The sequence below is a fragment of the Oncorhynchus kisutch genome, linkage group LG3 (assembly GCF_002021735.2).
Source record: "Oncorhynchus kisutch isolate 150728-3 linkage group LG3, Okis_V2, whole genome shotgun sequence".
Lineage (NCBI taxonomy): Eukaryota > Metazoa > Chordata > Actinopteri > Salmoniformes > Salmonidae > Oncorhynchus > Oncorhynchus kisutch.
The window spans coordinates 68,072,931-68,089,148 of NC_034176.2; the positions used below are offsets into that span (position 1 = coordinate 68,072,931).

The following is a 16,218-nucleotide window of genomic DNA, read 5'->3' on the forward strand; positions in this document are numbered from 1 at the left end:
TACAAATCACAAAACCAATGATTGACACCAGTGATACATGCATAGATACATATTTGTGAATGTTATTTTTTGTTTAAATTATTTTACGTCAGGCTGTTGACTTGGTTTATCTCACTCGGCGTAATCGTAACTAGTTTTAAACTGCTGAGGCTCGGGAGTCGATCGACCCCAACATCGGGGACACTCTGCCTGCTCCAGCCGAAGTATGGTTCACATGATGGGGCTGCTTTCAGTGAGTGTTGTGCCCCTGCGGAACGGGGTGCAGGCTTGGGGCAGAGGCTGCGCCACCATCCACGCAGCTTTTCGCTACAGTAACTTTAGCTCATTATCAAAGGTAGGGTGCAATTTATTTAAATAATGCCGTCTGTCGTCAACTTGCAAAATAACCATGTCATGCTATCACACAACATTGATTACAGATATGCAATATATTTAAAAATGCATGATTAAGCCTTGTTTGCCTATGCTTGATTAACTTTGTCATAAAGAGTTTATTGCACAAAGATCCCGTCCTTGCTTATGAAACATTTTTCCCCTCATTCACTTCATAACATATAGAGTTGCTGCGTCCTGTGGGGAAGGGGGCGTCTCAGCTGCAGCAAATTGTGGGTCATGGCTAGAAGCGATCACTTCAGTTTTGATCAAATTAACGTCAGATTTGATTTTTCGTATCAGGTTAGGATAATTTACTCAGCAGGTTAGGAGAATTAACGTATCATTTTAGGATAATTGGGTTAAGCTGAAGACAATCTCTTAGTGTTAGATAAAATGCAAAAAACTTTTGCAAATCTACTTTTGACGTAAGTTTGACAAACTGCATCCTGTCGCAACGGTCTCTGAGTTTTTCGTATTATTCTATCCTTGACCCAAATTGTGTGAAACATTCAAAGGCCTCTTGCCAAATCTAATGCTTTTATAGCCTAACATAAATTCAATGAGTTAATCTGTTTATTAAGGACTTAAATATTATTTACTGTAATAATAATCAGTTTGCCTGGTTCAGTTATTATGTCTGGATGTGTTTTATATTCAATGAATAGTCAGGGGTAAAAATGATGCACACCCAAAAATGTTTTGTAGTGGGGCAGAGTAAACTATAAAAAGAAAGTCGGTTGCTATACCCATTTAAATGTTTGGGGTCATAATTAGAATATTCAGTGAATAACATCTGAATAGTCTTCAACTGTGTATTGTTGAATATCAAGGTAGGCTGTGTTAATCCAATCCTGCTCTCTCCTCAGTGTTCTGCATTAAAACGAATCAATCCCATGGGATTAAATCAATGCACTTTCACATTGGCTCGATTGCTCAGTTCCAAACCCCCACGAGGTAAATCACTCCAACACCAGGAATATGTTGATGTTATCATCTATGCATGTAATGACCATGGCAATTACAGATGACTGTGCAATTCATTTTTGTTGTTGTTTGATTGTGTCCTACATCTTCAATCCCTATGCTAATTAGATGTTTTAATTGCTTCAGGATTTGAGAAGTTCTTCCCAAAGAGTGAGGACACTCCTGGAGTGAACAAATCATCTGAAGAGACCGGAGGTATTACTGAAAGCCTATATCCTGTCTCTCTACTGGCACACTGTTCAAACACTGGGATGTCAATGAAGGACAGCCAGTTGTCTGTGATTTAATTTCTTGTGTCATTTTGCTTGTTTAGATGAGAAGACCAAAGAGACAGAATCTCAGGGCGGAGGAGAAGAGGGACAAAATGAAAGTGGCGAGAGAGAGAGGAGGAGAGGCGGAAGGAAGGATGAATCAGACTGGTGGACACGCTTCCAGGTCTGTTTCAAAGCCTCCGCTTTCTACAGAGCAGACATATAAACAAACAAGATGTGCCTGTTTTCTCCACAACAACAGCACTCTGTCATCACTCATGTTTGATTTTCCACCCCTTTAATCTACCTGATCTGAACCAGAGACGCTACATAAACATGTCAGTCAATAATGGCTCGTTTGGCAGCCTGTTATGTAATGGAAGAGAGAGGAAAGTTTTAAAAAGTTGAGTTTCTATTTCTAAAGGGCTGCTGTGTAAGAGGATAAAGGGTCACCTTTTATCATACTGCTAATGGGGGGGTTGACAGTTTGCATGAGAGGGAGGCAGACGCTGGCAAGAGCACCACTCTACTTGCTTCCACTCAGACACTGTCTGTGTGTGTTCGCTTGTGTGTGTGTGTGTGTGTTGATGAGACTAATGTATACATTTCCACCCTGTTTCCCCTCATTGTTTTCTCTGAATCTGACAGAATGATTTCCCCTTGGATGAGAAGACCATGCGCAATGTCGCGATCGGATTCGCCGGCATGGCCTCTGCGTTCCTGTATTTCTACTTCCGAGAGACTGGGAAGGAAGTCTCCTGGAAGGACTTTGTAAATAACTACCTGGCTAGAGGACTGGTGAGAGACAGGGGCTATGTTTACTTTTCTTCACTAGTTACTATGTAATTACTATGTATTTTATAAGACCCATAAGTAAAGTATTATTGCTTGTGTTTTCATTGGAGCTGTTATGTCATTGTTTGTGTGTGGAACAGTGAGTCTGAGGTCTTCATTATTTGATGTGTCTGATGTGTTCTCTGTACAGGTGGACCGTCTGGAGGTAGTCAACAAACAGTATGTCAGAGTCATCCCAGTGCATGGAGTCAACACGTCAGAGGTGGTATGTACCAAATAATCACAGGGGAGACATTTGGGAGCCTTGTTTTTTTTACACTGTCCATAGGTCCCCTTTCTTTAGACTTCAAGAAATGTACAGAGTTTACAAGTTAGTATGATATGCATTTGGATTTAGCTGTCTTATGTGGTTATGTTCCAGAATGTTTTGCTTGGTATTTAACCAGTGAGGAATGTCAGCAGTTGTGTGTTCACATCCCCTTGTCTCTCTCTGTGTGTCACAGAGCTACCTGTGGTTCAACATCGGCAGCGTGGAGACGTTTGAACGCAATCTGGTGCTGGCCCAGCAGGAGATGGGCCTGGACTCTACACACAGAGTACCGGTGATCTATGGAAGCGAGAGCGACGGGTGAGACATCATGAGGTCTAGGCCATGGGATGGGTGGAGAGCTGTGGGAACAGGAAGACTTTATTTGAATGTTGTTCAGATTAGGAGCTGTGTGGTTGGAACTCATTTGAAGGTCCTCTCTATCATGCACTCACTGACCCTGGAGATGTTGATAGATTGATTGGCCCCTTAATGCTGATCTCTCCTCTCTTTTATTTATATATATAGTACCCTCCTGATGAGCATTCTTCCAACCCTGTTGCTGGTTGGCTTCCTGCTCTTCACCATGCGCCAGGGACCAATGGCAGGAGGCCGTGGCGGGGGGCGGGGCAACCCCTTCAGCATGGGGGAATCCAAGGCCAAGGTCATGAAGGACAACATTGATGTGAGATTTAAGGATGTGGCGGGCTGCGAAGAGGCCAAGATGGAGATCCTAGAGTTTGTCAACTTCCTGAAGAACCCCCGGCAGTACCAGGACCTGGGGGCCAAGATTCCCAAGGTAACTCTTTCCTTAGATACCATACCAGCATCTGAAATACTACTCAGAATAACCCTGTTGTACAGGAGAATACTCACCAAGAAAAAAAATAGCAGTGTGTTGGATTTCATGGCCATGTCAGGAAAACACTGCTGTTGTGTATGACGAGCTGAGATTATAGTTAATTGGCTGTTTGTTTGCATAGACATTTCCATTGCATCTGTCACCACTGCACTCTAACCTCCAAGTACTCACAAGAGTGTCCACTTATACCAGCTATGACCATGTGCTTCCCAGGGTGCAGTGTTGTCGGGTCCCCCCGGTACAGGGAAGACCCTGCTAGCCAAGGCCACAGCCGGAGAGGCCAATGTCCCCTTCATCACCGTCAACGGATCTGAGTTCCAGGAGATGTTTGTTGGCGTGGGTCCAGCCAGGGTGAGTACTACCCCAGGGGAGAGGGGAGGAAGAGGGACAGTTGGATAACAGGGTGGATTTCTGTTAGCTTTTCCTCTCTTTGTCTAAATATTTGCTTTGAGGTCACACACTTGTTTCACTCCTCCATGGGAATAAATACATGTATCACTGTATTGACATCAGTTTTATAGAAAAAGCATGATAAACTTTGCTAAAGTGTTGATTTGTTGTGCTGTGGACCTACCCAGTAATGTAACCCATTCCTTTCTCTTTTCCAGGTGAGGGATATGTTTGCCATGGCCCGTAAGAACGCTCCCTGCATCCTGTTCATCGATGAGATAGATGCCGTGGGCAGGAAGAGAGGCAGAGGGAACTTTGGGGGACAGAGGGAGCAGGAGAACACACTCAACCAGCTGCTAGTGGAGATGGATGGTAGGTCTGGTTTGGTCGTCTTACACTGGTTAAATGAAGGTTAAATGAAGCAAAGAAAGGGAAATGATTCCCAAAGACACTCAATGAATGTGCCATGTTTAATTAACCATAGTTATGTGTCCTGTTTATTATGTGACCCTTCTATACAATCTTAACTGTTTTTTTCATCACTTCTCTGTTTGGTCTGTAGGGTTCAACACCAGCACTAATGTGGTTGTCTTGGCTGGAACCAACCGACCAGACATCCTGGACCCAGCACTGATGAGACCTGGGCGCTTCGACAGACAGATTTACATAGGTACAGTCAGTCCACTCCATAAATAACATCTGCGTGGCCTGGAACTGTTTATTTCTGTCATGGCTTTCTGTTCTGTCATGGCTCTCTGTTCTGTCATGGCTCTTTGTTCTGTTCCACATATCAGCACAGCCATTGTTACAGACTATCAGACAATTCATTGGCCCCTCTTTCAGAGTCCAGCTCTATCAGTACCTCACATATACAGGGCGGCAGGTAGCCTAGTGGAGCGTTGGAAGGTTGCAAGATAGGATTCCCGAGCTGACAAGGTAAAAATCTGTTTTGCCCTTAACTGACTTGCCTTGTTAAATAAAGGTAAAAAAATATTTATATTCTAGATATAAGCCACAGTATGTGGATGCTGCTACCTAGCCGCTGTACGGTATACACAATGCTGTCTATTTCTACAGTAAAAGGTACTTTAACAGTGCTTTATCAGTGTGTTCAGTACTGTGACTCAAAGAGCATAGCTTACTTGGATTAAACATAGTTTACCTGGATTAGAGTTCCCAGGATTAACGTGGCATTAGCGTTTATTTCTTTGTTCTGGCTCTGCTCTCTGACAACTCTTCCTCTCTGGTCAACAGCCCACAAACAGAATGAGCTTTTCTGCCCTGTCGTCAGATTAGCATCTTCAGCGCAGTCTATTGGGGGATTACCCAGCCTGAGCCGGCCGGCATATCTCATGACATTAGCACGCCATGCCTGTCCAGTTCCGCCTCTCCTGACCTGACCCCCATTACCATAGTAACGCGCTAGCCTGGCCCTGTGAGTTTTGGGAAAGGAATTTGACCTGAACAGGAAAAACTCAGTGCTATAAATTCTAACTAGGGCCCAGAGTTTTTCGCTGTTGGGTCCTGTGGTCATTGAGAACTCCTGGTCCAGATTCTATTCCCAGACAGTCCTGGCTGAAATGAATGTGGTTAAATATACAGAGGCGTTTTTCTGTCACCTTTCTCTGGGTAGTGAAACCACTTCCTGCAGCCCTTGCCGACATGATTAGAATTTGGCATGACCCCATTTCAGCAATGCAGTAAAAGCTGGCCTGGTTTTTGTCCTTGTTATCAAGCCATTTTAGAAGTGAAAACTTGAAGTGCACAGACATTTTAAAAATAATATATATATATATATATATTTTTGGTCACATTCTTGGCAAAAGTACAGGTGCAGAAGCACTGACTGTGCAAAATGTTTTTGCCATCAATACTATCATAACTTGCCTAATTGCCTTGTGTCGATAGCGGTCTGATTTGCGCTGTGCCCAACATTGCAGTAACATGTTATGTCAGCTGTGTGGATGTGGTTGTACCCTTTGTGAGTGAGGTGAGATTTCTTACGGCTGGGATCCATTTTCCAAGTCCAGTCCAGCTGTACAATGGTAGGCAACTCTGGCCTGGCCTCACTGGCCTGCATTCTTCTGTCTGCCATGGAAACTAACTGCAGCCTGAGCGAGAGCTTCTATAAATCGAAGGGTTATGTAACCGGGGGATAGTAACCATTAGGGATAGGAAGCGAGGCAAGCTGCTCCCCTGGGCCCTGTGACTAGGGTGTCAATATTTTCCCTCTTCCTCCAGCCTGAACCAGTGATCTGTCTCCATAAATATGTTACACTTCCTCCCTGTCAAACCTGATCCCCCTCTCTTTCCCTTTCTATCCCTACTCTAATTCAAATAGTCTTTCTCTCTCTTCTTCTCCTCTCAGGTCCACCAGACATAAAAGGCAGAGCATCCATCTTTAAGGTCCATCTGAGGCCTCTGAAGCTGGACTCCAGTATAGACTCTGAAGCTTTGGCCAGGAAACTAGCTGCCCTCACACCTGGCTTCACTGGTGAGTGCAGGGCCAGGCGTGTTTGTCTGTGTGCACGTTGACAGCTAGCTGTGTACGGGATGGTTCGGATTTTGGAAGTTAAGCCCTTTATCTACTTCCATAGAGTCAGATGAACTCATGGATACCATTTGTATGTCTCTGTGTCCAGTATGAAGGAAGTTAGAGGTGGCTTTGCAGGCCAATGCTAACTAGCATTAGCGATACTTTGAATTTGCGCTAGCTTTACCCACATACTTCCGTTCTTTGTGATAATCTAGTTAGAATTTGCTCGTGAGGGAAGTAGATAAAGGGATTCATTGCCAAAATCCCGAACTATCCCTTTAAAAGTAATGATGAAATTAACACAGTACATGGTTCTGTCAACATACAGGAGCTGATATTGCCAACGTGTGTAATGAGGCGGCCCTGATAGCAGCACGCTACCTTAACGAGTCTATCATCGTCAAGCACTTTGAGCAGGCCATCGAGAGGGTCATCGGAGGTAAGCTACTGTCACTGACTGGGGGATGGTGGGGAGAGTGGATGTCAGGGGTCAGGGCTCAAACAGGGAGTTAATCTTTGGAATGTAACTGTCAGACTGACTGGTGTTGACATGACCTTTCTGCCCTGTCTGTCGGGGCCAGTGAGGCCACTCTTTTACTCCTGAACAAGTAACCAAGCCCCCTCCCCTAACCTGCCTCACCCAATGTGACACGGAATCGCAATTATTTTAAATTTTTAGAACACACTCAAGAACCTCCAGAAGCTAACCAGCTAACTAGCTACAAGCTATTTAGTCATTGTTAGCCACTGCTAGCGGCTTTTACCTTTTACCTTCTGCACAGCCAGACAGTTTTTTTTACCTGGATAATACTCGCCAGTCTAGCTTCCCTGCCCCATCCACCGCTGCCCCCTGGCACACTGATGACTTGGCTACATAGCTGATGCATGCTGGACTGTCCATTAATCACGGTACTCCATTCTGCTTGTTTATCTGTCGGCCCCAGCCGCACTCAGGCTCTGTGTGTAGTTAATCCGACCCTCCCTGCCTAGTCAACGCCATTTTACCTGCTGTTGTTGTGCTAGCTGATTAGCTGTTGTTGTCTCACCTACTGTTTTAGCTACTGTTTTAGCTAGCTCTCCCAATTCAACACCTGTGATTACTGTATGCCTCGCTGTATGTCTCTCTCAAATGTCAATATGCCTTGTATACTGTTGTTCAGGTTAGTTATCATTGTTTTAGTTTACAATGGAGCCCCTAGTTCCACTCTTCATACCCCTGATACCTCCTTTGTCCCACCTCCCACACATGCGGTGACCTCACCCATTACAACCAGCATTTCCAGTGATACAACCTCTCTCATCATCACCCAGTGCCTGGGCTTACCTCCGCTGTACCCGCACCCCACCATACCCCTGTCTGCGCATTATGCCCTGAATATATTCTACCATGCCCAGAAATCTGCTCCTTTTATTCTCTGTCCCCAACGCTCATTCTACTCCTCCTCTGTTCCGCGGGTGATGTGGAGGTAAACCCAGGCCCTGCATGTCCCCAGGCACCCTCATTTGTTGACTTCTGTGATCGAAAAAGCCTTGGTTTCATGCATGTCAACATCAGAAGCCTCCTCCCTAAGTTTGTTTTACTCACTGCTTTAGCACACTCTGCTAACCCTGATGTCCTTGCCGTGTCTGAATCCTGGCTCAGGAAGGCCACCAAAAATTCTGAGATTTCCATACCCAACTATAACATTTTCCGTCAAGATAGAACTGCCAAAGGGGGATGAGTTGCAGTCTACTGCAGAGATAGCCTGCAAAGTAATGTCATACTTTCCAGGTCCATACCCAAACAGTTTTGAAAATTACTCTCTCCAGAAATAAGTCTCTCACTGTTGCCGCCTGCTACCGACCCCCCTCAGCTCCCAGCTGTGCCCTAGACACCATTTGTGAATTGATCGCCCCCCATCTAGCTTCAGAGTTTGTTCTGTTAGGTGACCTAAACTGGGATATGCTTAACACCCCGGCAGTCCTACAATCTAAGCTAGATGCCCTCAATCTCACACAAATCATCAAGGAACCCACCATGTACAACCCTAAATCTGCAAACAAGGGCACCCTCATAGACGTCATCCTGACCAACTGGCCCTCCAAATACACCTCCGCTGTCTTCAACCAGGATCTCAGCGATCACTGCCTCATTGCCTGTATCCGCTACGGAGCCGCAGTCAAACGACCACCCCTCATCACTGTCAAACGCTCCCTAAAACACTTCTGTGAGCAGGCCTTTCTAATCGACCTGGCCCGGGTATCCTGGAAGGACATTGACCTCATCCCGTCAGTTGAGGATGCCTGGTCATTCTTTAAAAGTAACTTCCTCACCATTTTAGATAAGCATGCTCCGTTCAAAAAATGCAGAACTAAGAACAGATATAGCCCTTGGTTCACTCCAGACCTGACTGCCCTCGACCAGCACAAAAACATCCTGTGGCGGACTGCAATAGCATCGAATAGTCCCCGCGATATGCAACTGTTCAGGGAAGTCAGGAACCAATACACGCAGTCAGTCAGGAAAGCGAAGGCCAGCTTCTTCAGGCAGAAATTTGCATCCTGTAGCTCCAACTCCAAAAAGTTCTGGGACACTGTGAAGTCCATGGAGAACAAGAGCACCTCCTCCCAGCTGCCCACTGCACTGAGGCTAGGTAACACGGTCACCACCGATAAATCCATGATTATCGAAAACTTCAACAAGCATTTCTCAACGGCTGGCCATGCCTTCCGCCTGGCTACTCCAACCTCGGCCAACAGCTCCGCCCCCCCGCAGCTACTCGCCCAAGCCTCTCCAGGTTCTCCTTTACCCAAATCCAGATAGCAGATGTTCTGAAAGAGCTGCAAAACCTGGACCCGTACAAATCAGCTGGGCTTGACAATCTGGACCCTCTATTTCTGAAACTATCCTCCGCCATTGTCGCAACCCCTATTACCAGCCTGTTCAACCTCTCTTTCATATCGTCTGAGATCCCCAAGGATTGGAAAGCTGCCGCAGTCATCCCCCTCTTCAAAGGGGGAGACACCCTGGACCCAAACTGTTACAGACCTATATCCATCCTGCCCTGCCTATCTAAGGTCTTCGAAAGCCAAGTCAACAAACAGGTCACTGACCATCTCGAATCCCACCGTACCTTCTCCGCTGTGCAATCTGGTTTCCGAGCCGGTCACGGGTGCACCTCAGCCACGCTCAAGGTACTAAACGATATCATAACCGCCATCGATAAAAGACAGTACTGTGCAGCCATCTTCATCGACCTTGCCAAGGCTTTCGACTCTGTCAATCACCATATTCTTATCGGCAGACTCAGTAGCCTCGATTTTTCGGATGACTGCCTTGCCTGGTTCACCAACTACTTTGCAGACAGAGTTCAGTGTGTCAAATCGGAGGGCATGCTGTCCGGTCCTCTGGCAGTCTCTATGGGGGTGCCACAGGGTTCAATCCTCGGGCCGACTCTTTTCTCTGTATATATCAATGATGTTGCTCTTGCTGCGGGCGATTCCCTGATCCACCTCTACGCAGACGACACCATTCTATATACTTCCGGCCCGTCCTTGGACTCTGTGCTATCTAACCTCCAAACGAGCTTCAATGCCATACAACACTCCTTCCGTGGCCTCCAACTGCTCTTAAACGCTAGTAAAACCAAATGCATGCTTTTCAACCGTTCGCTGCCTGCACCCGCACGCCTGACCAGCATCACCACCCTGGATGGTTCCGACCTTGAATATGTGGACATCTATAAGTACCTAGGTGTCTGGCAAGACTGTAAAACTCTCCTTCCAGACTCGTATCAAACATCTCCAATCGAAAATCAAATCTAGAGTCGGCTTTTTATTCCGCAACAAAGCCTCCTTCACTCACGCCGCCAAACTTACCCTAGTAAAACTGACTATCCTACCGATCCTCGACTTCGGCGATGTCATCTACAAAATTGCTTCCAACACTCTACTCAGCAAACTGGATGCAGTTTATCACAGTGCCATCCGTTTTGTCACTAAAGCACCTTATACCACCCACCATTGCGACTTGTATGCTCTAGTCGGCTGGCCCTCGCTACATATTCGTCGCCAGACCCACTGGCTCCAGGTCATCTACAAGTCCATGCTAGGTAAAGCTCCACCTTATCTCAGTTCACTGGTCACGATGGCAACACCTATCCGTAGCACGCGCTCCAGCAGGTGTATCTCACTGATCATCCCTAAAGCCAACACCTCATTTGGCCGCCTTTCGTTCCAGTTCTCTGCTGCCTGTGACTGGAACGAATTGCAAAAATCGCTGAAGTTGGGGACTTATCTCCCTCACCAACTTCAAACATCTGCTATCTGAGCAGCTAACCGATCGCTGCAGCTGTACATAGTCTATCGGTAAATAGCCCACCCATTTTTACCTACCTCATCCCCATACTGTTTTTATTTATTAACTTTTCTGCTCTTTTGCACACCAATATCTCTACCTGTACATGACCATCTGATCATTTATCACTCCAGTGTTAATCTGCAAAATTTTAATTATTCGCCTACCTCCTCATGTCTTTTGCACACAATGTATATAGACTCCCCTTTTTTCTACTGTGTTATTGACTTTTTAATTGTTTACTCCATGTGTAACTCTGTGTTGTCTGTTCACACTGCTATGCTTTATCTTGGCCAGGTCGCAGTTGCAAATGAGAACTTGTTCTCAACTAGCCTACCTGGTTAAATAAAGGTGAAATAAAAAATAAATAAAATAAAAACACACAAGTGCAGCCTTGAGACATGAAACTCACACACACTTTGTGGTTGTAAACATGCCCTCCTTTCCCCCCAGGTCTGGAGAAGAAGACCCAGGTACTACAGCCATTAGAGAAGACCACTGTAGCATACCACGAGGCTGGCCATGCTGTGGTGGGCTGGTACCTGGAACATGCTGACCCTCTGCTCAAGGTGTGTGGCCATCTCTTCCCTTCTTCCCCCCCTCAATAACATTCTCTTCTCCCCTCTTCTATTGCCTTTTATCCCCACCCACTGTCTCTTCTGTCCTTACTGTCCCTGTTCTACCTACCCTACTGTTAGAGGAATTGATTTCCTATATGTTCAATTAAAACACTCTGTCCGTTTCTAAGAATTTTTACGATACTTATTTGCATAGAATGGACAGAGACCAGTCTCATAATTAATCAGTAGCGCTTATTTTCGAGAGCTCTGGTCATAATACAATGTACATTGGTTTATATACATCACATTTTGTCATAAATGTCTCTCCCTCCTCTCAGATACAATGGCAATATAGTTCACAAGCCTTCCCACACTGTCTGCCACCTGTTAAACAATCTACTACTAGCCCAAGGTCTCTCCCCTCCCTGGGTGGGGACAGAATGTCCTGTAAGGAACACAGCATTCCAGCTGGTCTGACGATAGCTCCATTAGTTTCTAACAAGGAACAGAAAGTCCTTGTTCTAATTCTTGACGAAAACTACACACATTACATTCAGTATTATGATTATAATAAGATTCATACACCATACAGTAACATAGTAGTATTCTCTTTAGTTATAGTTCTGATTTAAATGTATGCATAATTTAGTCATTATTCATAAAAATCCCTTAACACCTACCTATCCCTCAATTTCACCCTGAGCAGAATGTAGGATTTTACCTGTTGGTTTCCTCTCCTCTCCCAGGTGTCAATCATCCCCCGGGGGAAGGGTTTGGGGTATGCTCAGTACCTCCCTAAGGAACAGTACCTGTTCACACGGGAGCAGCTGTTTGACAGGATGTGTATGATGCTGGGGGGACGTGTGGCAGAGCAGGTCTTTTTTGGGAAGATCACCACAGGGGCACAGGATGACCTCCGGAAGGTCACGCAGTCTGCCTACGCACAGGTAAACGCATGCGCGTTTAAACCAGCAGGGATGTATGTTCACACACACACACACACTCTAATTAACCTCTCTCTCCCCCTCGATCCCTCTCTCAGGTGGTTCAGTTTGGGATGAGTGAGGTGGTGGGCCAGGTGTCTTTTGAGCTCCCCAGGCAGGGAGAGATGGTGATGGAGAAGCCTTACAGCGAGCCCACGGCCCAGCTCATAGACCAGGAGGTCCGCTCACTCATAGACACTGCCTTCCAACGCACACAGCAGCTCATCACTGAGAAGAGAGATGTGGTAGAGAAGGTGAGGGGGATAGAGAGGGGTATGTAGGAGAGAGATGGTGACAGAGGAGGGACATATGGAGAGGGCTAGAGAGAGGAGGTCCAAATCTCTTAACCCTAAGAGGGGGAGAAATAGGATGGCAATCGCATCGATAACCGATCAGAAAGGTATATAGAACATGGTTGAAAAGTGGTCTAACCTCCATCCCCTCCCGTGTGTCTCCCCTCCAGGTGGGGAGGCGTCTCCTGGAGAAGGAGGTTCTGGACAAGGCTGATATGCTGGAGCTGCTGGGTCCTCGCCCCTACAAGGAGAAGTCTACGTATGAGGAGTTTGTGGAGGGGACGGGGTCCATGAAGGAGGACACCTCCCTTCCAGAGGGCCTCAAGAACTGGAACAAGGACCGGGGGACGGAAGAGCCTCCCCAGGAGCAGCAACGCAAGCAGGCTCTTTACCTGTAGACTGACACCACGTCTGACCTGGCCCCCACCCAACCAGGCCACTGGAGGAACATGTTGAGACTTAATTTAGTGAGGGGAGGGCACTTGACATGACCCAGACAGACTGATATCAGGAGAGGGTGTCAGGTTTAAGAAGGCACCCCTGCACCGTGTCCCTGATGGCTACAGATTGAGGGTTGTGGGGTGCAGCAGGGCATAAGATTCATCAATCTGTGAAGGATATCCTCCACCATGCTCTTCCTTTCCTTCCCTGGAGATTCCCTGCTGTACTATGTTCTTCCTTTATCCTGACCATAGTGCATTCCAGGGCCGGTGTGGTCATTCGAAGGCCCTAGAGACCATTGTCGTCACAGGGAAAAGATATTGTTTTAATAGTTTTGTAGTATTCATTATTTGACCTTTTTCATTGTGTGTTGGATGAGTTTGTCTGACATGCAACATTTTTATTAATATATGATCATGTACATCAGGGATGGGTGACTGTCTGTGGCCATTTTGAAGGCCCTTGGATAAATCCCCCCCAACTTACTGTTGTGAGTTAAAATACACAAGGTGCAATTTCTACATTTGGTTGCACATCCGTTTGTCTGTTATGTTAGTCAATTAGCAATTTTATTGATGTATTTTTATGATGTAGGTATGCAGATCTGTGAGCAACTGCAGCCCCTCATGATGAGTTCAGTTTTTTTGTGGCCCTCACCCCCATCAATACTACCCATCCCTGATGTACATCTCATTTGAAGTGAGATATTTTCTTTTAGATTTCATATTGGAACATGAAGGGCTATGTGAGTGTGTGTTGCACCATTGTAATAATTTGGTTGGTGCTAATTTGTCCTCTTTCACACATACAAGTGTATATTAATACCGTGTGTGATTTGGACAGCCAGGGTCTGCCATTATCAACGGTGACCCTGGAGGTAAGTGCCTTGCTCAAGGGCACATTGACAGATTTGGTTTTCACCTTGTTGGCTCTGGGTTCTAGCAACCTTTAACTAGCAACCTTTAAGTTACTGTCCCAACGCTCTATCCGCTAGGCTACCTGCCGTGCTACGTATAATCCTCAACGTTTTTGCTACCTTCTGACCTTATTGAATTTCAGCGACGTGTTCATGTTCCCATGTCTCTCTTCAGTCATTGACACTTGTTAACTAAACAGCCATGTGACTGCGGAGGGTTTTCAGAAAGCTCAGCAGAAATCCAGTCCATGCAGAGCAGACTCTAACACTGGGACAGTATGATATTTACATTGTATTTTATAGGTTCAAACTGTTAGTCGGCCTAATTGAAGAAAAACACGTCTTCTGAATGTCACTTTTCAGTCTTTTGCGAAAAACAACCGCCACTCCTCTACCTGCCCACTTTTCCCCACAGGAAAACAGCTTCTGAGTTTTATTTCTGAGTACAACTAGTGTACACTACCTCACCTCATATGCTCTCTCAATGTTGCTATAAGTCAACTGACAACATATGAACTTCACACGTCTTTTGTGAAGTATTGAGATACATACACTACTGTTCAAAGATTTGGTATCACTTAGAAATGTCCTTGTTTTTGAAAGAAAAAAAAAAAATTGTCCATTTAAATGAACATAAAATTGATCAGAAATACAGTGTACGGGTAGACATTGTTAATGTTGTAAATTACTAGTGTAGCTGGAACCAGCAGATTTTTTCAAATGGAATGTCTACATAGGCGTACAGAGGCCCATTATCAGCAACCAATGGCACGTTGTGTTAGCTAATCCAAGTTTATAATTTTAAAGGCTAATTGATCATTAGAAAAACCTTTTGCAATTATGTTAGCACGGCTGAAAATTGTTGTTCTGATTAAAGAAGCAATAAAACTGGCCTTTAGACTAGTTGAGCATCTGGAGCATCAGCATTTGTGGGTCTGATTATGGCCAGAAACAAAGAGTTTCTTCTGAAGCTGGTCAGTCTATTCTTGTCCTGAGAAATGAAGGCTTTTCCATTCGAGAAACTAAAACTCTCGTACAATGCTGTGTACTACTCCCGTCACAGAACAGTGCAAACTGGCCCTAACCAGAATAGAAAGGAGTGGGAGGCCCCGGGGCACAACTGAGCAAGAGGACAAGTACATTAGTGTCTAGTTTGAAAAACAGACGCCTCACAAGTCCTCAACTGGCAGCTTCATTAAATAGTACCCGCAAAACACCAGTCTCAAAAACAACAGTGAAGAGGTGACTGTCCAGTGTGTGTTCTTTTGCCCATCTTAATATTTTATTTTTATTGGTCAGTCTGAGATATGGCTTTTTCTTTGTAACTCTGCCTAGAAGGTCAGCATCCCGGAGTCGTCTCTTCACTGTTGTTGTTGAGACTGGTGTTTTGCGGGTACAATTTAATGAAGCTGCCAGTTGAGGACTTGTGAGGCGTCTGTTTTTCAAACTAGACACTCTAATGTACTTGTCCTCTTGATATATTCACTATTATTCTACAATGTAGAAAATAGTTTTTTTAAATAATTTCAAACTCTTCAATGAGTTCGTATGTACGAACTTTTGACTGGTACTATATATCTCCATAGCAACGCCAGCCGAGCCATGCTTACTCCCACGCCCCTGGAGAAACCCTGTAGAGGGGTTTTGGTTTCCACTTCTCAGAATAGAGGGTATTGGGGTTTTTGGAGAAGTAATGAGATGATGTCGTACCGATCTGCATTGCACTTTCTGAAGGTTGTTTTTTACCTTTTACTGCTGAAAATAAAGGTGTCACTACCTCACTCAATCTCAGTATTTCTGACAGTTTTTGGAACTCCGCAATTACCTACATGGATTAATATTGAAAATGAGAATTGTTACACTCCGGACCATATGTATAAAACCATATGTTTCTACTTCTATGCCTAGTTGTGTGGGTCAGCGTAAACAAAAAATACAATGTTTTTATAGTACATTCCAGATGTCTTGGTGTAGCCTAAACTGTGTTTAAATTCCAATACTGCTTTTCTGCCTGATTGACTAACTGCTGGTTCTTGTGGCTCAGTTTATCTAGTGATCTTGCTTAAAGAACTATAAGGAATGTGTATATGACTGTTTCACTGCAAAATACATTTTTAAAAAGTCAACACTAAAATACATCCAGAAATGTTTAGTTTGCTATGTGATATATTATCAACATCTGACATCCA

The 16,218-nt window shown here is 45.1% G+C and overlaps 1 protein-coding gene across 1 annotated transcript; it reads left to right on the forward strand.

The window, feature by feature from the left end:
• Window positions 1-132: 132 nt before the first annotated feature.
• Window positions 133-15,815, forward strand: LOC109888403 (AFG3-like protein 1). The gene is made up of 17 exons (XM_020479571.2): window positions 133-334; window positions 1,242-1,329; window positions 1,486-1,554; window positions 1,673-1,794; window positions 2,259-2,408; window positions 2,596-2,670; window positions 2,909-3,033; window positions 3,241-3,511; window positions 3,788-3,925; window positions 4,183-4,336; window positions 4,527-4,634; window positions 6,333-6,458; window positions 6,829-6,939; window positions 11,290-11,405; window positions 12,143-12,343; window positions 12,439-12,633; window positions 12,843-15,815. Exons 1-17 carry the CDS (start codon window positions 206-208, stop codon window positions 13,068-13,070), a joined length of 2,406 nt encoding a protein of 801 aa, XP_020335160.2. The 5' UTR covers window positions 133-205; the 3' UTR covers window positions 13,071-15,815.
• The last annotated feature ends 403 nt before the right edge of the window (window positions 15,816-16,218 follow it).

Bases quoted from the DNA above. Each gene is read 5' to 3' on its own strand.
- LOC109888403 (XM_020479571.2), top strand. From the start codon at position 206: ATGGTTCACATGATGGGGCTGCTTTCAGTGAGTGTTGTGCCCCTGCGG. The intron at 2,671-2,908 runs GTATGTACCAAA...TGTGTGTCACAG, and splicing joins GAGTCAACACGTCAGAGGTG to AGCTACCTGTGGTTCAACAT. The intron at 6,940-11,289 runs GTAAGCTACTGT...CTTTCCCCCCAG, and splicing joins CATCGAGAGGGTCATCGGAG to GTCTGGAGAAGAAGACCCAG.